The sequence below is a fragment of the Camelina sativa genome, chromosome 14 (assembly GCF_030686135.1).
Source record: "Camelina sativa cultivar CO46 ecotype springtype chromosome 14, ASM3068613v1".
Lineage (NCBI taxonomy): Eukaryota > Viridiplantae > Streptophyta > Magnoliopsida > Brassicales > Brassicaceae > Camelina > Camelina sativa.
Window position 1 is genome coordinate 11,048,316 of NC_141893.1, and position 22,948 is coordinate 11,071,263.

Here is a 22,948-nt window from a genome sequence, read left to right on the forward strand (position 1 = left end):
ATTTTTTGTAAATTACCGAATGGGATCTATAGGTCTTATACCGATTTACCTGAAACCCGATTGGGTAGAACCAAAACCCGATTGGGTACCCGATTGCCCAGGACTAATTATATTAACTAGCAAATGGGAAAATTGGAAATGTATTGCATATATATATAGTACATATTTAGTGACCAGTTACAGTATTGTGCTAGTAAATTATTGTAAATACTTTGTGCCTTTGTGGTCACAGATGGTGAATGTTAAGGGATTTGAAACACTTGTAAGGTTTAAATATCCACCGACGTACTATTTCCCCTCGGAACTATCATATCTTGCCAGTTCCCCATCGATCTTCGATATCTTACCAGTTCTCCTTCGGACTTATATTCTCCGCTTATTTCCCCCCGAATCCATACTTCTACGCCTATTTCCCCATCGAACTTGATTTACTCGGTTTTGGTACAAAACCCGATAGAAACCCATGTTAAACCGGTATAAAACCAATTTAGAATCCGGGTAACATATACAACCCGACCCGACTTCTTCTTCTTCTATTTTAAAACAAGAAATCCCAAATTGGCAACTAAGAACCCTAAAAATCGAAATTGAAAAGGAAATCTCTCTCTATTTCTCTTAAAATCATGAGCAATGTCTTTGGATCTTCGAGCGGTTCGACAAATGTCCGCGAAAGAGGAAGAGTTGTTGGTGTACCTAAGAGATGTTGGTGTGGAGAAGCAATTGTGGCCAAAACTTCCAAATCCGACCATAACCCAAATCGACGATACTTTCGTTGTGTATATGCAGCTGGAAATAATGTAATATGAAGAATGACATTCAAGTTTATGGTCTAGCTTGTTATTAACTCGGTTCTAAATGATAACCAAATCAATTGTCTATGGTTTAGCTTATGAATGACAATCACGTTTTCAAGTGGGTCGATGAGGCTTTGTTGGATGAGGTGGAAACAATGAAAGAGTTCATATCAGAGACAATGAAGATTGAGAAGAAGATGCAAATGGAGCTGCAAATGGAGCTTGAGAAGAAGATGGAAATGAAGCTTGAAAAAGAGATATTTGAGAGGATTGAAGATGTAAAAGCTGAATTCAAATCAAGGATGAATAGGATGATAATTGTTTTAGTATTTGGTTGTATGATCATCTTTGGTTTAGTTAAGCTAATATGATGACATTGTAAGTTGTTAAGGTTCAATGTTAAGCTAATTTGGTAGAATTGTTGAAAAGAGATGTTAGAATTGTTCAAAGGAGACCATACAAATTTGTTCAAAAGAGTAGAACATCAAGGCTTAATAAGGTTCAAAAGACACATAGACCATACTAAGGCAGAACAACATATGTTCTGAAACAGGTCATAATACCAAAAAAAAAAAAAACACTGCGCCTTGTGCTAATCCTCCACATTACTTCATCCATCAATTACTTCTCTTGAGTAAGACAACCTTGAGTAGATTCCATTTGAGTTCCCCCCTACAAATTTAATCAAATATCAGAATCAATTGAGTGAAACAAAGAACAACCATCACATTAGAAAGTATAACTAACCTGTGTTGTATTCTTCTTATTCTTCTTCTTCTGGTGGTACCTACAATTATGATTAGCTGCACCACATATCCCACAATGCATGATTATCTTCTTTTGTTTTGGTTTCTTCTTGGTAGGTGACTCATGAGCACCTTTCTTCCTCTTCTTGTCTACCTTTTCAAATTGACTCTGTGTTTGTCATATCCCATGTAAACTTCATAAGCTCCATTTGTGCTGGGATGTACAAAGCACAGAAAAGTTGCCTTATGCTCTTCAGCCAAGAAACATTTCACATATGGAGTGCATATCCCTGACAAATACATGAATACACATTAAACTTTTGAATTCAATACAAAATAAATGAAAGATAAAAGAAATGTAATGTTACTAACCTTCGTGTGAATGAGAAAGTGCAGACCGCTTAGCAATCCAAACCATTGCAAGCCTTTGAACAGCCTCCAGCATGGCCACAAATGGTTTCTCTCTTGCCTTGTTGATTGTACTATTGAAGGACTCCACATAGTTGTTTTCCACATCCTCACAGTAGCTGGCAATCTTGTGGAACGCCCTACACCAAGTCTTTGGTTTAGTCTTCATAACATATTCATATAGGGAACTGTCGTATGCATGGATCCTCTCCAAACTCTCTTCATAGTCTTTACTATTGTAGCACCAAGCTAGATTCCAGAGTAGTTTCTTCAACCGCTTCTTATTCGGATGAATCTTCTTTAGATTACCATAAATGTGCCTAACACATTTTCGATGCTCAATCTTTGGTAACTCTAACTCAACAGCTTTAATCAAACCCTGAAACAAAGAAAACATAATTAACTTTTTGTCGATGCAACCTTTATCAAAACATAAAACATATCAAATCACATTCTAACCTTTTGTCGATCAGACACCATAATGTAACCATCCCCATCACCTAACTCCAAGTCGATCTTCAGCCTATTCACAAACCATGACCAATTATCTGTGTTCTCAACTTGAACAACACACCAAGCTATTGGGTAGATAGCATTGTTAGCATCTCTTCCTAAAGCAACCAAAAGCTGTCCCTTGATCTTTTCTTTCAAGAAACAACCATCAACTCCTATAAGTGGCCTGCAGGATTTTTTCCATGTTCTCCTAAGAACATCAAAGCATACATAGAATCGCTTAAACACATCCTGTCCAGCCTCGTTCTTCACCGTTTCAACCTCTACAACAGAACCTTGATTTGCTTCCAATATCTCGGCCCCATAATCTCTAAGCCGCTCAAATTGTGTGTCATATTCAAGCTCTATTCATCCCAATGCCTTTCTCCTAGCAGCTTGACATTGACCTCTAGTAACTTATATCTTCCACTTCTCCATTATAGTCTGCTCCATTTTCAAAGGCATGTAATAATATGGTTCTTCTCTTATCTTATCCAGAAAAAACCTAGCTATCAATGGCGTCTTAAACATTTCACACTCTCCATTAGGTACACAAATATGCTTCTTCGTGTACAATGTAATCCTCCACATCGACTCATTGTGCAGACATGCCGCATAAACTTTCCACATACATTTCCCCTTAGCACCAACACACTTAAAACCGATTCTATCTCTATCGTACCTGTATTGCTTCAGGTTACAACCAGATACAAGTGCGTAGTCGAGAACACACTCTTTAAAAGTGATTCCTTTGTAGAAGCTTTGCCCTTTGTACATTGAACCATCACCACGAACGATGGGAGTCCCCCTTCTCACAGCACCACTACGAACACGTTCCTCATCCTCATCATCACTTTCTGGGTACACGTTATGACGAATCGATTCCTCGGCTTCAGTAAAATCTGTCGCCATCTTGTCGATATGAAACTCATCCTGATCCTGAGCTTCTGCGTCAAAATCTACTCTAGGAGGTGGATTAGGAACGGGAACTAACGTCATCGCCATCGCAACCGCCGAGAAGAAACGATTTCGGGAATTTAGGGTTCATCGAGAGAGCAAAGGAGAAAAATCGATTTGGGAATTTTATGATTTTTAGGTTTCCGTAAGTTTAATTATCTAACCGGATTGTAATTGGGTTGTAATCCGGTTTAATATGGATCTAGAATAGCATACAAGAAAATGAATAATTCCTAATATATGTCTTATTTACCACTATACGATTTTATTAGATTTTTAATTCCTAATAATTGCTAAGATATAATGGATCTTATTAGTTTTGTTTTTTCATTTGATTCACGTAGATTTATGGAGTTTTTGTAATAAGTATGTTTACATAAGCATTATTTACATGATATTTCAAAACCTACCCATGTACTAGTAGTCATTTTATGAGAAAAAAAACTAGAAAATAATTGTAAATATTATTTGATCTCTTATTCTTTATACTAAATCATATCCACCACCATATTTCTCCATCAAGTGTTAGAATGTGTCAATAAGTTTTGGACATCTTCAAACTCAATCAAAATTCCAATATGATTGTATCAAACTCAATCAAGATTCCAAATTGATTGTTTGTTCTTCGTACTTCTTGAAATCCTTCGATTAAAGATTCATGGATCTATCATTGACTTATGATTTTGATAGAATAAAATAGAAAAAAGATATGAAAAAACTGATTTATCCATATGATTTGTCCATATAAAGTTGAGGTTGCAACACTAACATTATATCTGAACTAGGGTACAAAGTTAGTACTTAATATTTTTTTAATTATTGAATTTATAATTACTCAATTAAGTGAATGGTAAGGGATTTGAAACTCTGTTAAGATTTAATTATCCATTAAACATAACATACATCAAGCATACGAATACCTAAAAAAAAAAAGAGAAATAATTCGTAATGTATATGGTACCAATATACCACATACGATTAAATTTTTTTTTAAAATATACCACATACGATTAGAGTTTTATTTATAATTTGATTGCAAGTATATTTAGATTCTAGAATATACAAAACAGGAATATTCTTAGTATGCTAACAACATTGATACAATATCGTATTATCAAACTTGTTCATTATAAATCTAATTTAAAACTATAAAAACCTAGAAAATAGTTGTAAATATTACTCGATCCTCTTATTTTTATATTTATTTTCCGTTTCTTGTTTTATCCTCTCACTACTAATAGTTGTTAAAAAAATCGCTTTTTAATATTGATTTTTTTTATTTTTCCCGAAAAACAGTTTTTCTACATTTAAGTAAAAGAAAAAAAAGTGTCTCGTCATTTGTAGGAAACCAAATTTTGTAAATTCGAATGACATTTCCAAGTTAGCTCATAAATTACCAAAAATATTAATTTTTAGAAAATCTTTTTTATGAAGAAAATCTAAACAAATCATTGAAATACCTATTCGACTTTCCTATTTATTTAGGATTTTTTTCCAGCTCACTTCTTTTTTATTTTCCTTTTTTATTTTTTATTTTTTTATTTTTTTCCTTTTCTCTTACGGATAATTTCATTTGCATATTCCTCGATTTTTCATTAAAAAAATTATTATATTTAACTCAAAACCCAAAACAAAAAAAAATCAGAGACGCTTCAGCTTATCCCCATTTCCCATTTCTCTCAGAAAACCCTAACAGATCACTCCTCTCTTCTTCTCTTTTCCTCCGCCACCACCGCCGCCGCCGTTACTCAACGGTGGTGAAATCTTTCTCAGACGGTCAAATCGATCCTAACTTTCCATCGATTATCTACAAACCATGGCCGCCACTGCTTCCTCCGAAGCTTCCGAAGGACCAGTGATGGGACTCGTCAACAAGCGTCTCCGTGCTCTCCGCAAGAAACTCAACAGAATCACTCAGATGGAAGAATCGGTTTCCCAAGGCAAAACCCTAAACAAGGAGCAAGAAGAAGTCCTCCGCTCGAAACCAGCCGTTGTCGTACTTATCGAAGAGCTTGAGAAGCTTCGTGCTCCTCTCTCCGCCGCTGTCTCTGAAGAGATCAGTCTCGCTACTACTAAGGATCACCGTGATTCTTCCGATCCAACCACAGCGTCCGAGCAAAAGGAAATTGAAGTCGCTGAGCCTCCACAGAGCGGTGACGATGGGGTTAAGTTGGAGGATCTGGTGAATCTCTTGTACTTTGGTTCGCTCTTCGATGTGAAATCGCAGAACGAGTTCACTTCGATAATGTTGACTAGGTCTCACGAGAGAGGGTGTTGTTTGAGCTACGATTACGTTTCGGATGATGCCACTGATCTGCTCGGCGATCGGGATTTGGATTCTATTTCTCAGCTTTGGAGTCTGATGGTATCTCGCCCTGTGGATTCAAGCTTATCTCACAAGAACGCTTTGGAGCGCTGTGTTGAGCACGCTAAGCTATGGTTGGCTAATTCGGAGCAGCCAATTGAATCCAACTGCAACATTTCATGTAAAAAATCCCCTGAATCTGTCTCATTCCATTATATCTCTGTGTGTTGTTTCAGTTTCTATTTGCTGATTACTTTAAGATTTATGATGCAGATGCTGCATTGAGAGAGAAGTTGAAGAAGATTATGGCTTCTGACTATTTCACTACTACGCCGGAGATGAAAGCTCCTGTTGAAGTGGCGGCTGCAGCTGGGAACTACACTTCTTACCAGGTACCTGTGGACATTGAAGCTCCAGCTGGGCACTATCAACAACAGGTATTCACTTTTTATTCGTCTGTATGAGATTTCGTTTTGAATTAGAGTGGGAAGTTTCATTGGCTCTCATGAAAGTTTGTGATTTCCTGTTTTCTCTTCTTTTGTTTGTTTTACTTTTATATTCGCCTACGTTGTTGTTTGGTAAATTACCTATTTTTAGTGGATTTGGTGGGTCGAATTTTATGTATCTCTATTGGAGTCTTGCTGAATTTAGTCATACTGCATAATTCACGGCCTTGTGGGAGCAAAGCTCTAATTTTAATCTGAAGGAGAAGGTTATTAATCTCATTTCGAGCTTCATTTGTTAAGGAGTCAGAGTGTGTCTAGGTTTCTACTATGAAGCTGAATAGAGAAGTATAATGATGCAACATAAGGGTGTGTTTTTTTGGCATGGAATCATTAGTAAAGCTAAGTTGTTTGGATAGGATAGTGAAGTACATTCTTAATTTTCTAATTGCTGGTGGTTGCTTATTTTATTGTGGAACTGTTCTCTTGGTTTTTGAGAACTCTATCCTGCTTAGAATAAGCTCTGTAGTGGTTTACTGTATGTGTTGTCAAATATATTCTGCTTTATTCATGTAAATGGTGTTTTTACAAACTGTGACAATATCTTTCTTCACTGTAGTGACTGTTGACATGTTTTTGAGTGTCTCATTTTGTGATTTACAAAACATACATCCTTCCCATGTGTTTTGAACGGTTTCCCATTGCATGCTGTTTCTTTCTTCTGCGGGACTGATTTTCCCATTTGTAGGATGAAGATGCATTTAACAACAAAGAACAAGAGTCAGTTGTGAATGATCAATCTCTACAAGATGAGCATCAAAAGGTAATCCAGGGAAATACGGACCCATTAATTATCTATAAGTAAATTTTAAAGGCTGAATCTGATGATTCCTTTTGGGTGTTAAAGGTTGAGTCAGTGACGGAAGGAGAGGTGGTCCATGGACAACAAGAACAAGCCTTTACTCAGGTGGAAGGAAAGAATGGTAAGAGAGACTATGTGCCACGTGGATCCTACCAGAACCAGAGAGGTCGTCGGGGTGGTCGAAGAGGTGGTGGTGGCTACCAGAATGGACGGGGAGGCCGAGGTGGTGGTGGTGGTTACCAGAATGGGGGGCGGTATGAATCTTATGATCAATCCGGTGGAAATGGTTACCAAAGGAACTACTACAACAACAGAGGAGGAAGGGGACGTAATGGTGGTGGTGGAAATGGCAATTACAACCACCAAGACGCTAATGTTACTGCTGCGTCTTAGATTAAGCACCTCTGGCTTTTGGGTGCGTCTCTTTCGCTATTTTGCGTTTATGCTATAACTCATATAAGCCTAATCTCGTGTTTGAAATGTTTGACAATTGCTCGGTTTTTGTTATGACCTTTTTGTTTTTTTGTGGCCATCAATTTTACCGTCGTCATGTGAAGTAGTGATCTTTTTTTTCCTTCAATGAGAGCTATAATCAAATATAATAGCTTTATATTCGTATCCAAACAGCACGAACGACTAAGCACAGAGATTCTAACTTGTCGATTGATCATGTCGCCGGTTTAGTTATATGTCTAGAAAAGGCTTTTCCTCTTTAATATCTTCACTTTGTGGACCGGCTTTGTACTGGTAATTTCTGGCACAGTACCAGAAATAGACAAGGTTAACCACTCCCAAACCAGCAATCGTATAGTAGTAGTAATCCAGTTTCCCCTTATCAAGGTCCTTGTTCAGCCAGTCAGGCTGGTCTTTTGTGCCTGAGAATTTATGCACGGTGGTCACCAGCAAGCTGCTCAGATAATTAGCGGCAGCAAATGATAGCGGAAATAGTGAATTCGCTATGCTTCGCATGTGCTCTGGAAATTGGCTGTTGAAGAACTCGATCTGGCCGATGAAATTAAATGACTCGCAGAATCCCATCAGAATCAGCGGCACAGCCAGCCAAAACACCGACGTTTGTGTCACTGTGGTATCCCGTGTCCGCCTCACTCCCTCCACAAACCCTGCAGTGAACATGGAGAGAATGGCAAAGATGATCCCAATTCCCATCCGCTGAAGGAGAGTGAACCTGAACTTTCGGATTCGCCAAAGGGAGGGGACTAAGAGCCGGTCGTAGATAGGCAACCAAATGCCTATAGTGATGTAAGAAATGACGACTACAGAAGCGGCCGGGATCTCAAAATGCGGACCCATGTGTCGATCCATTTTCATAGCTTGAAAGACTATAAAAGTTGCTTGTGTGCTCATTGCAACGATTGAGATTATCCCAGCAGACCAAATCGGAACGACTCTGATCAGACACTTGACCTCTTCAACTTCTTGAACACTACATAGCCGCCACTTATGCGCTGGTACTCCTTCAGATGTAAGATCACCCTCTGCTATCACCGCTCCTTTGTCCAGAAACCTATATATCACCGATACATTATTGATTACATTATAAAAAAACTATCAAACTCGAATGTTTCTAGAAGTATATGTCTGAGTAATATACTTGAACTGGCTGGTAAGAGGTAACTTGGATAATACGCCAGGTTTCACCGGTGGGTCATAATACTCTACAGTCCCATCATCCACTGCCGGAATCTCGAGGTTCCGCTTCTTACGAGCAGCCACGATGACCCGAGCAATGCCCGAGAATACACTCCCCTCCGGTTTGACATACACGTAAAACCGTGTACCGACAAAGAACATAACCACCGCACAAGCCATTAAACCGGTCGGGATGCTAAACCCGATGACCCAACTAACAGTCTGTAAGTAGACCACGACGGTATGCGAAAAGATGAGAACCATGGTTAAGGTCAAGTAGTACCAGTTAAAGAAACTGGCCATTCCTTTAAGGCCTTGCTCTGTTCGTTGATCAAATTGGTCAACTCCAAATGGGATGCTGCAAGGTCGGATTCCACCGCTTCCGATGGATAGAAAGGCGAGACCGAGGAACAGAATCCCGAGCTGGAGTTTGTTTGGATCGTCGCATTCGTCTGGATGGGGGTTGTTGCACGGTGGTGGGTGGAGATGAGGCAAGGAGGCTGTAAGTGTCATCGTCATAAGTCCCTGTTTGGATTTATCATAGATTTGGGTTGATTCCTTCTTTATGGAAAGCACATTGAGCAAAATTATTACATATTGTTTTTTGGTTAAAACGTTACAATTATTTGTTACAACTCCAATGTGTTACGGAAGTTCATTAACAGGAAATGGTACTTGCAAATGGAAAAAAAGGTTAAGTAGCTAAACTTTTTAAAAGATGAATTTACAAATGGCATATTTGCTGTTTTAGTCTACAACTTGGTGATATGGACTGTCTGATTTATTCAGCATTATGTATAGAAACTGAAGAACAAAATGCCAGCTTGTTCATATGTCACGACTCACGACCAACAATTTTTTTCCTTTATTATGATGGGAAGATCTCAAACCACCAAAATCTACACTTATTAAGCTTAAAAAAATGCGTAGCTATACTATGTAAATATTTTAACTCAAACCAAGGTAACAATCAATCATCATCACTTAGTTGTCTAATATTATTTTTGGGAGATAGTAAATCAACACTCCATTTCAAGCTTATTTATCAATGTGATTGTTTATATAATTTGTTAGAAACTATGAATATAGAGAGAGGGGAACGTACGAGAAGTGCGAAGAAGGATGCGTAAGCAATGGTCTTGAAGCGGCCAATGTAGGCGTCGGAGATCAATGCGCCAAGGAGTGGAGCGAAGTTGGTAAGACCCATCCATAAGTAGTAGACGTTAGAAGCTTCCACCGGTTCCATGTGGAACACATTTCTCAAATACAACATAAAATTTGCCGATACTCCTATCGATCCTAACTTCTCCAACGTCTCATTTCCTATATTCTCACCATTTGGTAAAGATTTAATCTCAGCAAATAAAAACATGTATGTTGTCCATAGTATTTTATCATTTTTTTATTCTTTCTTCTTAATACAAATGGACGACAACTTAAGTTTGACTTATCTCCGTTAAAAGCAATTTTATACACTCATGATCTGTAAAATTAAACTGTATTACATGCAAAAGTTTATACCTAAACAATAACTTTTTTTTTTTTTTTTTTTTTGTCAAGCACCTAAACAATAACTTTGAGTCCATTTCTCCTGAGACTATATTCTTAGATATTATTGAATTGCATGACTCGCAAATTGAGTTTTAGTGTGGTCATGATATTACCATGGTGTTGGCCCCAACTACATATCAGGGAGAAAAAAGTGATGACAGATTATAGGTAGTAGTATTACTTTTCAATGAAATTTAATCTCAGAGAATTATGCCTTGACTGTTATCTAATGTCTATTTATATTTGTATATAGAAAAATGATATACTTACAAGAAAAAAATGTCTATTTTGCAGTGGTATTTTTTAAAAGTGTTATATTGTGTAAGTATTTCTAAAACAAAGAAAGATGTGAATTACAAGACAACACTTCTCTACAGTAACACACGAATAAATCGATTGAAAGGGATCAAAGTAGCATGGTCGGGCCACCATATAATTTATACTACAATGGATGGCGAAATTGATGTTCATGTATTAGTTTACCTGTTTAATTATATTGTCTTGAAAAACAAAATATATTGAAAGAACATACGAAAAAAATAAAGAACATACCTAGGATGAACGTAATAGCTCTCCAGCCTCCACGTTTTTTCTCCTGCAAAAATTTCCGATTCATCGAATCCTCAACAACTTCCATCCCGCGATGATGGTAATGATTTCGAGAAAAATGGGAAGCTGCAAACAACAAAATAAAGAAGATGAAAAAAAAAAAGAAAGATGAAGAAGAGGAACAGAATATACAAATTTATATTTTGAAGTTGCTTTTTGGGTGGAATAGTGTGATCAGAAACAATATATTGTGACTAAGGCACGAACCACACACGGCAGAAGTCAGTAATTGGAAGATGAAATGAAGCTGAGGACGATTTCTTATTTATAGAGAAGAAACTTTTTCTCTCAATCGCTTTCTCTCTCTCTCTTCTCTCATCTAACATATAAGTGAGGATCTCGTTTCACTTGTTAGAGGTTATATCTTGTGTGTGTAATATCTTAATTAGTTTAATTATTGACAATTTTAAAGGTCTTTCAGTAGGAATGGTGTGTTTGAATAAGAAAGTTCTATATTTAATATGTATCCGTTATATGTTTAATTTACAGTTAGTAACATAACCATTTCATAAAGTTTATATTATATTATCACACCAAAAAAAAAGTTTATATTATAATATATGTATGTATATGTCACCGCTACTTTGTTTCCTTGGTTCCACATTGCAATATAGGTTTAGAGCAATCTAGCTAGTAGAAAGTAATATGGATAGTTGTGACTTGTGAGCGAGAAGAAATTTAATTAAGAGAACTAATGCGAATATCTTACATAGTACTAGAGTGCATTTGGTTATTATACAAACATCCACACGTAAAATTATTCTACAGCTAAATTTGTTTTAGCTATACTAATTACACATAATATAGATGGAGGGTGGTCACAAGCAGGAACAATGAGTTGTCTTGGCTGGTTTGGTTAATTAAGGAATCATGAAAACAGAGTATCTTGGACGGGACCAAGGGCATACAATACCACGAATAAGAACATTAATAAAGACATAAATTGAAGCTTTCAAATGAGTCTTCTTAGTTGTATCCAGATCTGAGTAGGAAAATGTTATGTTTGAATCTAATTCAGAAAAAACTGGTTCAAGTTCAACCATTCAAGGAGTACATGATATGGCCATACTCTTATTAGTATGTAGGTGTAAAAGCTTTTTTGGGACTTTCTTGGTTAAGATATTTTTTTTTCTAAAATTTGGCCATGGATTCTAAGGCCGCATGGCCCTATAAACTCCCTTTTGCCACCCACTCGAGTCGTTACATACATTACATAAAAGAAAGATCTAATAAATCTGATACCAAAATCTAAAAAAACAAAAACGAATGGTAAACATACTAATCGACATATCTTTTAAAGATTTGGAATACAAAGAGACTTGAAATATGGTGGGATCACGGTCGACATAAACCGTAATAATGGAACAAATACGTCAAACTCGATGAACCGAAAGAATCTAAAGAAACCACAACTTTGGTGGTGATTTGATGATTGATGATTCGATAAACGTCCGAATAAAGCATACTCCTTTTTGGTTTTTGTGCGGTACATGCCTCGTTTTAGTTTCTTTCTTCTAACCAGAGCTAAGAAGCTAGCTGGTTAGTTCTGAATCTTCACGTACGGTGTCACGTTTTCCCATAGGTTTTTTAATTTGTTCGTTGCTTGGCATCTCATCCATCATCCACTTCTTTAATGAGGACCGTTTGATAGAAGCCCACAACACACACACACACACACAAAGTGTTCGACGAAATGCGCCAACGATGGTCTCTCTCTACTCCTCCGGCCCCATTTCCTCTTTTGCCTCTCGCAATTCGATGATTGATTCCGATACCCTTTTGTCTCTTTCTTCTTTTGGTTCAACCTTTAATCCCAATTACAATCCCAAGACTTGCATACGATTCTCCCGAATAGGTTGTGGGTTTACTGTTCTAGGGTTTCTCGAAATCAAGCCGAGGAAGAGAAGCTGTTGCTCTCGGGTTAATAAACGTAATCTGGGTTGGGATAGCGATGAAAGTAAGGATCTTGAATCGGAGGTTTTGGAGTTTATGAAGAACTCTGAGAGACCTGGGATGTTTCCGAGCAAGAAAGTTTTGATTCGTTCTGGAAGATTTGATCTTGTTGAGAGAATTGTAAACCAAGGTGGATGGCTTTCAATGGGTTGGGATTTGGATGAACAAGAACAAGTCAAAGATAATGTCAAGCCATGGGATTTACATATTGAGAAGCAGCTTCATGATTCTCATTCCCTAGAGGTTGATGGAACTTTAAGTCATGGAGCTATTGATTCTTCGTCAAATCTTTCATCTTTAACAGAGTGAGTCATCTAATTTTACAGTATTTTGTTCTCTAGAAACACCTCTTTTAGAATTGTTAACATAGGTGTTCTGTTTTTATCAGAGAAGTAGATGCTGGTAACGATAGTGGAATTGAAGGCATTTTGACCAGATTAGAGAAACAAAGGAATTTGAGCCTAGGGATTAGCTTGAGGGATCCGAATGGGAAAAGCAATGGTGTCATTACTGATATCTCTCCAAATGGTTCTGTTCCTTGGTCTTCCAAGATTGTGGTATGTTTTCTTGTCTACAAACTTTGCTCTTCATTGCACACTAATAATCTAGATGGGATAAATTGTTTATGTTGTGAGGTGATGCCTACTTTTTTTTTTTTTCCAAAAGACAGCTAGTGAAAGTAGGAGAAGTTCAGATGAATCTGCACAAAGTAGGTATCAAGAAGCCAGTTCGGTTTCAGGAACTCGAGGCTTAAACAATTCGCCTACATCAGAAACATGGAGGACGTGGAGTATGAGGAGAGCTGGATTTACTGATGAAGATTTTGAAGGTATGGAGTGACTTCTGTCTTCAATCATACAAGGATTTAATATGAAAAGTGGCCTGAAGCTTTCGCACGTATTATATCGTACAGCTGCTGAAATATCTCCCAGTGGTTTGGATGGTGTGAAGAAGGGTAATAAGAATAAGGATACTGGTGATAGCATGAATGGAAAAGACAGAACTCATATCAAAAGCCGTCTTCAACATCTCCAGTCAGAACTTTCTTCAGTTCTCCACTCCCTTAGATCTCCTCCTGATGATGTTGTGACAAGTAAGGTAATTGTTGGACCAGATGGCATTTAAAATCATTTGTTATATCAAACTAGAAGCGATTCTAGAAGTGGTTGCTATTTGGCTTATTTTTGGTTTATGATTTCGTTTAGGATAGTGAGATAACTTCTGGGAACTTGGAGAACCTTTCTGATGATTGGGAGTTCAAAGAGAATGAGATCATGCATGCCCAAACTAAGTTGCGGTCTACACGAGCAAAATTGGCAGTTCTTGAAGGGAAAATGGCTATGGCTATAATGTATGCTTTACTATTACTTATGTGGGAAAAGATATGAGGAAGCTTAGGCTATTGTCTCTCACATTGGTTAATTTGTTTTTCTTCTAGAGACGCACAGAGGATTGTACGGGAGAAACAGAGAAGAATAGATCATGCTCGTAGAGCTTTACGGTTGCTTCGAACCGCATCCATAGTATGGCCTAATTCAGCCTCAGAAGTTCTGTTAACGGGTTCATTTGACGGTTGGTCTACCCAGGTCAGTTCACATTGATTAAAAATATGATTAATCTCAATACAGGAAATCAAACTGCTTCATATCTGGTGTTCCGTTGAATTTTACATCAAGCCATCCATTTAGGAATTATATTGCTCTCTTTTGATGTTTTTGTTCCTTAATTTATATGATTTTATAACCAGAGGAAGATGAAGAAAGCAGAGAACGGAGTCTTCTCTTTGTCTCTAAAGCTATATCCTGGAAAATATGAGGTTAGACTCATTTAATTAACCGAGTACTGCAACTACCACTTTTCCCGTTCAGAGGCAAACCAAAATCTTAATTTTGGTACATGTTCCTCGCAGATAAAGTTTATAGTTGATGGGCAGTGGAAAGTTGACCCGCTTCGACCCATTGTTACTTGTGGTGGATATGAAAACAATCTGCTAATCATCTCTTGAGGTCAAAGGCAACAACAATTTAGAACTAGTCCCACCACCATCAATGGAGCATGAGCTGAATCAGTAGGGTTTTAGTTTCTTTTGGGATTTCACTTTCATGTAGGGTAAGGTACCAAGGAAGCAATAGAACTAAGTTTTTTTTCTAGAGAAAACAAGGTAGTAAGAAAGATTTGTATATTGTACCAATACGACCACTTTGTTCCTCTCACAAGAGTCACAAGACTCTTGCATTGTACAATTTTACAAGAGTCACAAGACTCTTGTAAACAATTGGCTCCTTGCATTGTACAATTTTACACACATAAGATGTCATACATCCATTTCTATGATGAGATTGGTGAAGAATAAAGCTCTTGTTTTCGCCTTACAGCATAAGTAAATCCACTTCCGCAATATACTTCCATCTCTTTCGCTTGCAGATATATACTTCCAAGGCTCACGGGTTGAGGATTGGTCTGATCATTGGTGTTTCCAAGGCCAAGCTGACCATGTTCACCCCATCCCCATGTCTTAACTTCTCCATTCTCTGCAACAGATATTCAAATGTGGTTTGTTTTATATGGGAGAAGAAGTCTGAACAAAAAAGATATAACAGAATTACCCTCTCCCTCAATTACCTGTTACAGCAGCAGAATGCTCTGCACCTGCTGCAATTTTCAGAACTTTTACTCCATCAAAATCTGGAACTTTCGCTAAGGGAGCTTCAGAGGGATCTATATGCAGTTGTTGCTTCTCAGATTGTTTATCAAGGGTATTGCCAAGCTTGAAAACCTCGCCATCAACTGTTCAACAAGTCCATAGACAGATGAAAATGGGTTCAAGTGAACTCTGGAAGGTAATTAATGCATCCACGCAGAAGTTACCGGTTAGTAGTAAAGCATGATTCCATCCTAAAGCAACTTCTCTGAAAGAAAGAGATGAAGGCAAACACTGAGGGGTTTGAACATCGGGACTGCTGCAGAATCCTCTTCCCCAACTGAACAATTGTCCATCAGCTGGTCAGGCACATCGGGAGACAAGGGTTAACAAAAGATACACAGAATTCGATCAATTAGTGAATCAGTAGAACATGGGACTTGAGAGTTAACCGGATATAGCTGCACTATGATCTCCATTAGCTGATATGCGAACAACCTCAACATCTTTTAATCCAGAGACAAGACATGGAAGATCTACTGACTTTGTTCTGTCTGATGAGATACCTAACTGTCCACGCTTTCCAGATCCAAATCCACACACTAGATTCCCTGAAGAAGATAAGATAAATCAAATGTAGAAAAACACAAGTCTAACACGCAAACCTGTCATTGTATATCAGACATTACCTGTGAACAAGACAAGCGAATGGCGCATACCGCAAGCAACCATCTTCACATTCTTATCAAGAAAGTAAGAGACTTTAGCTGGAGTGCTTAATGACATGTTATCACCATGACCGAGCTGACCAAACGAGCCATTGCCACATGTAAAAAGACAAGCAGAATCTGCAATCACACACAAAACACAAAACGGAGATAAGATCAATAATAATCTCTTTTGTTCCTAAAAAAAGCAGTTGGAAAAATCCATTAATGTTTTCTACCTGAAACAAAACCAGAATGACTCCATCCAGCAGCAGCTTGAGTGATAACATAATCGTCAAAGAAGGATACTGGTTTTGGCAAAGAGGTGCTGAGACTGTCATCGTGTCCTAACTGACCAGAGCTTCCTCTTCCCCATGTGAAGACCTTACCACCTGCAAAAAGCATATAAAGTGGTCAACTCAGTTGACTAAACCAACGACATTACTTTTATCAGAGATTTTGGGGGGGGGGGGGTTGTTTTACCAGAAGTCAAAGCGATGACGTGAGCGCCGCCACAGGCGAGCATCGATATGGAGGGAAGTGACGTCAGGGAGAGAAGCTGAGGGAGAAGCTCGTCTTGTAGCTTGGCCGTCCCTAATTGGCCGTCGGTGCCTGCGCCCCAGCTCCATACTTGTTCTTCATCATCATCAGCTGGTGTCCCACCGTGTTCGGCCATTATCTCGACGAATCAATTTATCTGGGTTTGTTTTTCAGTTGATTGGTTTGCTCGGATCGGAAGCACCGTGATTGAGAAATCTCCTGCCCAGTTTGTCTCCTGTTCGTGTCACTTTCTAACAAATCGGACAAATCCCTCCCCGCGCACGTACCAAAGTGGCTGAAACGATGTCGTCGTGATGTTAAAGTAGGTTTTGCCAGGGAATCTTAACACCCGAGTTGTGTGTTCAAGTGAAGGCGACAGAGACTTTGACTTGATTAAGGCTTGGTGTTATTTTTGTCTCGGTCTGTTCCTCCACGGTTTATGGATTTCAAGTTTGAATAATTCATTATAGCGATTTTTTGAATCCCTTGTTTCTTATAATCTTACAAATAAAAATAGAACTCAAAACTCATTCACAAAGTCTGATTGAATTTGAAAGAACCAAACCTTACCCACATATGAGATGAGAATACACTTTTGCTAAAGAATGAATATTAAAAAGGTAAGCTACAATGTTAGAGGATATCATCGTAAGCTACAATATTTCTCTGTTTAATCTCCCTTATCCTCACCGGAGATCCACCACCGATCTCTCCGTCGTTATAATTATTACTTCTCGGGTTGACTATAGCTGACGCTAACCTATTACTTCTCCCGTGTTTTCTTAAAGGCATCACAGGTCGAACAAGCTTCGACGACAGAGACGGCGTCGTTTTATCGTTTCCTTCTCCCACCACCGTCACACCTTCCTTCCACTTCATCAACGGATCCGTCGCCCAAACCACCTCCACCTGCAACACACACACACATACATAAGTACAAAAAACTCTACTTCCCAAATTCTACTAAAAATTGTTTGATTTTTATAATTACCTTTTTGGAATCGATGGAGATACCAAAAGAAGGCTCGTGACTACCAGCAATGGCAGCTTCTGCTGACTCGACTGTGCGGTACGAAACGGATCCGAACCCGTCTTTGTCGATCCGTATCCGGGAGATTGAACCGTAGATCTCGAATCGAGATTTTAGCTCCAGGACTGAACAGTTGGCGGGAAGTCCCATAACGATCAGCGCCGGTGGCGGCGGAGGTTTAGCGGTTGGTTTGTCGATGATCTCATCGTGTTCCGATGACGGTGGTGGTGCCCATGGTCGCCGGCGTTTCGAAGTTCGCGCCGGTGTGTTGCGGTATGTGTAGGGCTTGTCTCTCTTGCGGCTCATCATAGCTCCTTTGTTAACTTCGCTGAGTCCCCTTCAACTATCTTACCTTTTCAGGAAATATAGAAATTAAATTGGGTTTAAGCTAATTGGGCCGGAAAAATATAGTCTTAAGGCTCATTCGGTAACTGGACTGTCCATCCGAGCGTGTATAATGTATAAGAGACAAACCAGATGTGTGGATCCCACAAAATCCAAATAAGTCTTTGCTTTCCACTCATATACGGCTCCGACAAGTTTTACAAGTTGGCAGAGTTTGTAGATCCTGCTGACGTCTATGGTTTGGATCTCGTGCAAGTGGAGTTGTCGGTTGTGTAAAAGGTAGTACTAATTTTTGTATTATATGGTATTATTATCAATATCATGTCAAATAGTGCTAGTTCTTTTCTCAAAAATAATCTATTCTCATTCATTTAAAAAAAAAATGTCATAAAAATCCCCAACTTTCAAATTTGGAACAAAATAATCTTCAACTTTTGAGATGTCGTTTTAATCCCTAACTTTGTGTTGACCTTTCCAAAAAATAGCAAACTTTCTTTGACTTTGTCGTTTTAGACACGGGGTTAAATCTCTGTTAGAAGCTAATAGACGGAGTTAACAAACCGTTAACGGCTACCATTTAGCCAAAAACGTCGACATCTTATAAACCACAAAACACTGAAGGAAATGAGAATCCCCAAATCGATTTCTAAGTTTTAGTTTTCAAATCCCCATATCGATTTCTCAACCTCTCTCTTTTCCGATGAGTTCAAGTTCTATCACATTCGGTGGCGTAGGTGAACGTGGTGTGCCGTCGAAGTGTGTGTGGCTTAGATGTGAAGATATTTACCTCTAAAACTCAAGAGAACCCGGGACGACCATTCTTTCGTTGTGTAAGCAAACGAGATGTCAATACGTGGACAAGCATGTAAGTATATGTCAATTTGTGCAGTTCAAATTCGGCTTCATAATCATGGTAAGCTAACCATATTTCATTTAATTGTACATTAGAATCATTTGTTCAAGTAGGTGGAGGATGCCGTGTTTGAAGAAGTAGAAAATGCCTTACCAAGACTATTCATCATTGCAAATGAGATTAGCAAAATCAAAGCAGAGGTCAATGAGATAGATGCTATGGTGAAAGAATTGAAAAAAGAAGACATGGCCAACAAAAAAGAACTACGCAAGTTTATGTTGTGCTTCAAAGTCGGGTTTGTTTGGCTTTATGTTATGACCATTTTGTGTACTTTTATATTGTTTAGGCAAGGAAATCAGAAGACTTTTATGTTAGGTTATTAAAAAGAGCTTAATGTAAACTCTTTGTGATATTTCTTGTTGGATGATTTCTTTGATCTCAAAAGCAATGAATATCTCTTGTTTGAATTGTGTCTCAATCATGACAGAACATGTTTTGATACAAACAAAAGGCCAAAAAGCAATCCAAACAAACAAAAAAAAACAGAATCCAAACGAAACCCGACCATGAAGTTTAGCGTGAACATTCAAACCATGGTGCCCAACCTCCTCGCTGTGAACTTCCTTGTGATCCGCCCAAATGAGTTCTTGATCTGACTGAGGTCGTTGGATGAGATCTTCCTCTGACCGAGGTTGTTGGATGAGATCTCCCTTGTGATGGTTGAGATGGTTGAGATGGTGCTCCTTGTGATGGTTGAGCTGGTGGTCCTTGAGATGGTTGAGAAGGTGGTCCTTGAGATGGTTGAGAAGGATCTCCTTGCAATGGTTGAGAAGGTGGTCCTTGAGATGGTTGAGAAGGATCTCCTTGCAATGGTTGACCTTGTCCAAAAAGTACAACCCTCGGCTCCTAATTTCAATCAAAAATGTTAAAATCAATGTTGCTCATAAATTCTAATGTTCAATGTTCAAAATAGAAAATCTTACTTGTTCTTTCCTTGGTCGACCCCTTCTTCTTTTTGGTGGTGTTGCAACTCTCGGATTCGTACATCCTTGTCGGTTGTGTCCTTCTTGTTTGCAATTTGAGCAGGTCATGACTCGATTGCCTCTTAGCTGGGTTTTGTTGGAGCTAGAGGCAGTTTCAAACAATGATTTCCTCCTAGCATGATTATTTGGCCTCCTTGGATTACCCCTTCTCCATGGAGGTGGCAACACTCCTATCCTGTTCAGTCTTGGCCATAGCAGCTTGCCTTGAACAGGTCCAATACCATCAATGTATGTCAACTGCCACATTCTAGCCATGTACCACTCAGCCACATAATCTTCCACCTTCTCCTTCCTTCCTATGATGACAGATGCAACATGAATACATGGTATACCAGTCATCTGCCATTTCCTGTAACCACAAGTGTTGTCATTCATATCAACACTTACCGTGACATCACCAATCTTTATCTCATGCCTATTGTGCCTTGCTATCCACCTTTCACAAAACATTGACCCAACAATCATCTTCTCTATCTCAGCGTGAGCTCTTTTTGTGAATCTAGTCTTCAACCGACCCACAATCACATACCTCTTCTCGTTACGCACCATACACTGTCTCCTAATATCGTCCAGCATATCTAGTAAAGGTTTCCTCCTGGCTCCTCAGATGGTTTTATTGAACGACTCACTGAGGTTGTTTAAGTTGTCATTGCAGCAACTCCCAGTTCTGAAAAACGCTCTAGACCATGTCCTTGGTTGGGTCTTCAGGAGCGAATCATAGGCACTAGGGTTGTAACTCTGCAAAGCTCGCATATGAGCTTCAAATTCTCCTTCTGTGTAGCTCCTTGCAATTTTCCAAAAGAGTCTTTGTAGCTCCATATCATGACTACTTCTCTTCCAATTGTCCATAATGTGCCTAGCACATTGCCTATGCTCGGCTGCTGGGATAACAGTGTGAATTGCTTTAACTAAGCCCTGAAAATGTGAATGAAATGTAAAAAATTCGCACACTTATTTACAAATCTCGAACTGTAAATAAACGTTATACCACTAATCGATTGTTTGTCTGATATGATTGCCACGTTTTTTCCATCTTGAAGGTCCAATTTGGCAGATAAAATCCTGACAAACCAGCCCTAGTTATCATCATTCCCAATCTCGACTACAGCCCATGCAATAGGAACAATCCTATTGTCACCATCTCTCCCAACAGCTGCTAAAAGATGACCCTTAACATCCCATTTGAGAAAGACACCATCTATACCTATTATAGGCCTACATGTATTCTTCCAAGAGTCTCGCTGTGACTTAAAGCATATGAAAAGACGGTAAAACCTTGGTAAGCTGCCAATAGTTGTACCAGGTGTAGTCTCAATCTCAAATGTTGTGTCCGGATTAGATCGAAAGATCTCAGCTTGATAATCCCATATTCGATCAAAGTGTTCTTCATGAGTCACTTTTTTTTCCTTCATAACTATTGTCTTCGCCTTCGAACATTGGTCTTCTGTGACTTCAAAGTTGTACTCTCGCTTTATCTCTGCAACCATGTGTTGCTTGGTAATTTTCGGATCCTTTCTCAACCTGTCTCTAAACAACCAAGCAATAGTCCCTCGCTTCAACATCTTTGAGAATCCGGACCTCACACATGCATGCTCACCATCGTAGATCTTCACTTGCATTTTATGTTTCTTCTTCGAATAAGAACAATATCATCTCCATGGACACTTTACATCAATGGCAGAGCACTTAGCACCAACCTTCAAACTCTGTGACCTATAAATCTTAATATCGTATCTACTCTTCAGAGAATACCTTAGCACAACTATCTTAAACTCATCTGGACCATTGAAAGTTTTACCCAAACTCAAAATCTCTTCCGGATCTTCAGTTTGTGGAGCAGCACCTTTGTCGCCGAAATCTTCATCATCATCACTATATGAAAGAGGATCTGGAATTCTCTCTTCATCCCATATATCATCTCCACTATCGGCATCACTCTCCTCTCCATCGTCCTCTCTCGCATTCGGTCCAAATTCGGCTTCAAAATCATCGCAGTTTTCTTCATCTACACGAACATTACCTTCGTCTCTTTCTTCTACACCATCTACAACTGGCTCACAATATCGCTCTGGAACGGCTACAATGCCCCATCTTTGATCTTCATGAGCTTCTTCACGGTTACCTTCATCTGCATACCTAACCTCATCACAGTCGTCATCACCAACTACCTCACAATCATCTCCACTCACAGCCTCTCGATCATCTTCGATATCTTCAGCAATCTTCTTCCTTTTACGTTTACGTTTGGGTTTAGGTTGAGGAACCGCCTTTGCCACATCCTCAGTCTTCAATGGGTTAAGATTCGCCTCAGTCTCCAATGGGTTAAGATTTGCCTCTTCAATTCGATCAGCCTCGGGACCAGCCTCTTCGATTCGATCAGCCTCAGGATCAGCCTCAAGACCAGTCACCTCTTCGATTCGATCAGCCTCAGGACCAGCCTCTTCGATTCGATCTGCCTCAGGACCAGTCTCCTCTTCGATTCGATCCGCCTCAGGTCCATCCTTCTCCGTCTCCTCTTCGATTCGATCCTTACCAGTCTCAGTTCGATCCGCATCAGTATCAGAATGAATCTCAACCATCTCGACTTCAGATCTTGTTTGAGTTGAGTCTTTCTCTGAAGTATTCATCATCAATTGCAATGACCGCCGAGACGGAACTTGCTTTCTTCCTCCACGGGTCCGCGCCATGAAGACAATTCGGGAACACTTAGAGAGAATTTGGAGATTTTTTTAGGGTTTTCGATTTAGAATTTGTAATCGATTTGGGGATTTTTTTCTTGTAAACGATGTTGTTTTGTGGTTTATAAGACGTCGACGTTTTGGCTAAACGGTAGCCGTTAATGGTTTGTTAACCCCGTCTATTAGCTTCTAACGGAGACTTATCCCGTGCCTAAAACGGCAAGGTCAAAAAAAGTTTGCTATTTTTTGGAAAGATCAACACAAAATTGGGGATTAAAACGACATCTCAAAAGTTGGAGATTATTTTGTCCCAAATTTGAAAGTTGGGGATTTTTATGGTA

General features: G+C 38.9%; 5 protein-coding genes and 2 pseudogenes across 11 annotated transcripts; 3 read left to right on the forward strand and 4 right to left on the reverse strand.

Annotated features, from left to right (window-relative positions):
• Window positions 1-4,909: 4,909 nt before the first annotated feature.
• LOC104741134 (uncharacterized) lies at window positions 4,910-7,587 on the forward strand. The gene is made up of 4 exons (XM_010461920.3): window positions 4,910-5,883; window positions 5,976-6,139; window positions 6,894-6,968; window positions 7,053-7,587. Exons 1-4 carry the CDS (start codon window positions 5,214-5,216, stop codon window positions 7,398-7,400), a joined length of 1,257 nt encoding a protein of 418 aa, XP_010460222.1. The 5' UTR covers window positions 4,910-5,213; the 3' UTR covers window positions 7,401-7,587.
• LOC104741135 (protein NRT1/ PTR FAMILY 2.12-like) lies at window positions 6,689-11,195 on the reverse strand. Its single transcript, XM_010461921.2, has 5 exons — window positions 11,025-11,195; window positions 10,761-10,883; window positions 9,763-9,980; window positions 8,620-9,182; window positions 6,689-8,532 (listed from the first exon to the last, which is right to left on the reverse strand). The coding sequence occupies exons 2-5, from the start codon at window positions 10,843-10,845 to the stop codon at window positions 7,692-7,694; spliced, it is 1,707 nt and encodes a 568-aa protein (XP_010460223.1). The 5' UTR covers window positions 10,846-10,883; window positions 11,025-11,195; the 3' UTR covers window positions 6,689-7,691.
• An 824-nt stretch (window positions 11,196-12,019) lies between these two features.
• Window positions 12,020-15,124, forward strand: LOC104741138 (protein PTST homolog 2, chloroplastic). Of its 6 annotated transcripts, none has more exons than XM_010461924.3 (8): window positions 12,020-13,075; window positions 13,159-13,327; window positions 13,437-13,599; window positions 13,684-13,868; window positions 13,976-14,121; window positions 14,209-14,356; window positions 14,518-14,586; window positions 14,680-15,124. In XM_010461924.3, the coding sequence occupies exons 1-8, from the start codon at window positions 12,522-12,524 to the stop codon at window positions 14,773-14,775; spliced, it is 1,530 nt and encodes a 509-aa protein (XP_010460226.1). In that variant the 5' UTR covers window positions 12,020-12,521; the 3' UTR covers window positions 14,776-15,124. The 6 variants fall into 6 exon arrangements, 1 of the variants encoding a protein (XP_010460226.1); XR_015580252.1 differs by having other exon boundaries at window positions 12,098-13,075; window positions 13,981-14,121; XR_015580253.1 differs by having other exon boundaries at window positions 12,202-13,075; window positions 13,684-13,863.
• On the reverse strand, window positions 14,933-17,117 carry LOC104741136 (ultraviolet-B receptor UVR8). 2 transcript variants are annotated; one of them, XM_087484978.1, is made up of 7 exons: window positions 16,602-17,117; window positions 16,358-16,510; window positions 16,101-16,259; window positions 15,864-16,013; window positions 15,639-15,770; window positions 15,393-15,557; window positions 14,933-15,301 (listed from the first exon to the last, which is right to left on the reverse strand). In XM_087484978.1, exons 1-7 carry the CDS (start codon window positions 16,792-16,794, stop codon window positions 15,099-15,101), a joined length of 1,155 nt encoding a protein of 384 aa, XP_087341104.1. In that variant the 5' UTR covers window positions 16,795-17,117; the 3' UTR covers window positions 14,933-15,098. The 2 variants fall into 2 exon arrangements, with proteins under 2 accessions (XP_087341104.1, XP_087341103.1); XM_087484977.1 differs by having other exon boundaries at window positions 15,864-16,022; window positions 16,602-17,105.
• A 71-nt stretch (window positions 17,118-17,188) lies between these two features.
• On the reverse strand, window positions 17,189-18,117 carry LOC104741140 (uncharacterized protein At1g27050). Its single transcript, XM_010461926.2, has 2 exons — window positions 17,650-18,117; window positions 17,189-17,567 (listed from the first exon to the last, which is right to left on the reverse strand). The coding sequence occupies exons 1-2, from the start codon at window positions 17,995-17,997 to the stop codon at window positions 17,292-17,294; spliced, it is 624 nt and encodes a 207-aa protein (XP_010460228.2). The 5' UTR covers window positions 17,998-18,117; the 3' UTR covers window positions 17,189-17,291.
• A 616-nt stretch (window positions 18,118-18,733) lies between these two features.
• On the forward strand, window positions 18,734-19,269 carry LOC147928052 (uncharacterized protein At1g43920, Chloroplastic-like; annotated as a pseudogene).
• A 190-nt stretch (window positions 19,270-19,459) lies between these two features.
• LOC147928053 (uncharacterized) lies at window positions 19,460-22,616 on the reverse strand (annotated as a pseudogene).
• Window positions 22,617-22,948: the final 332 nt, after the last annotated feature.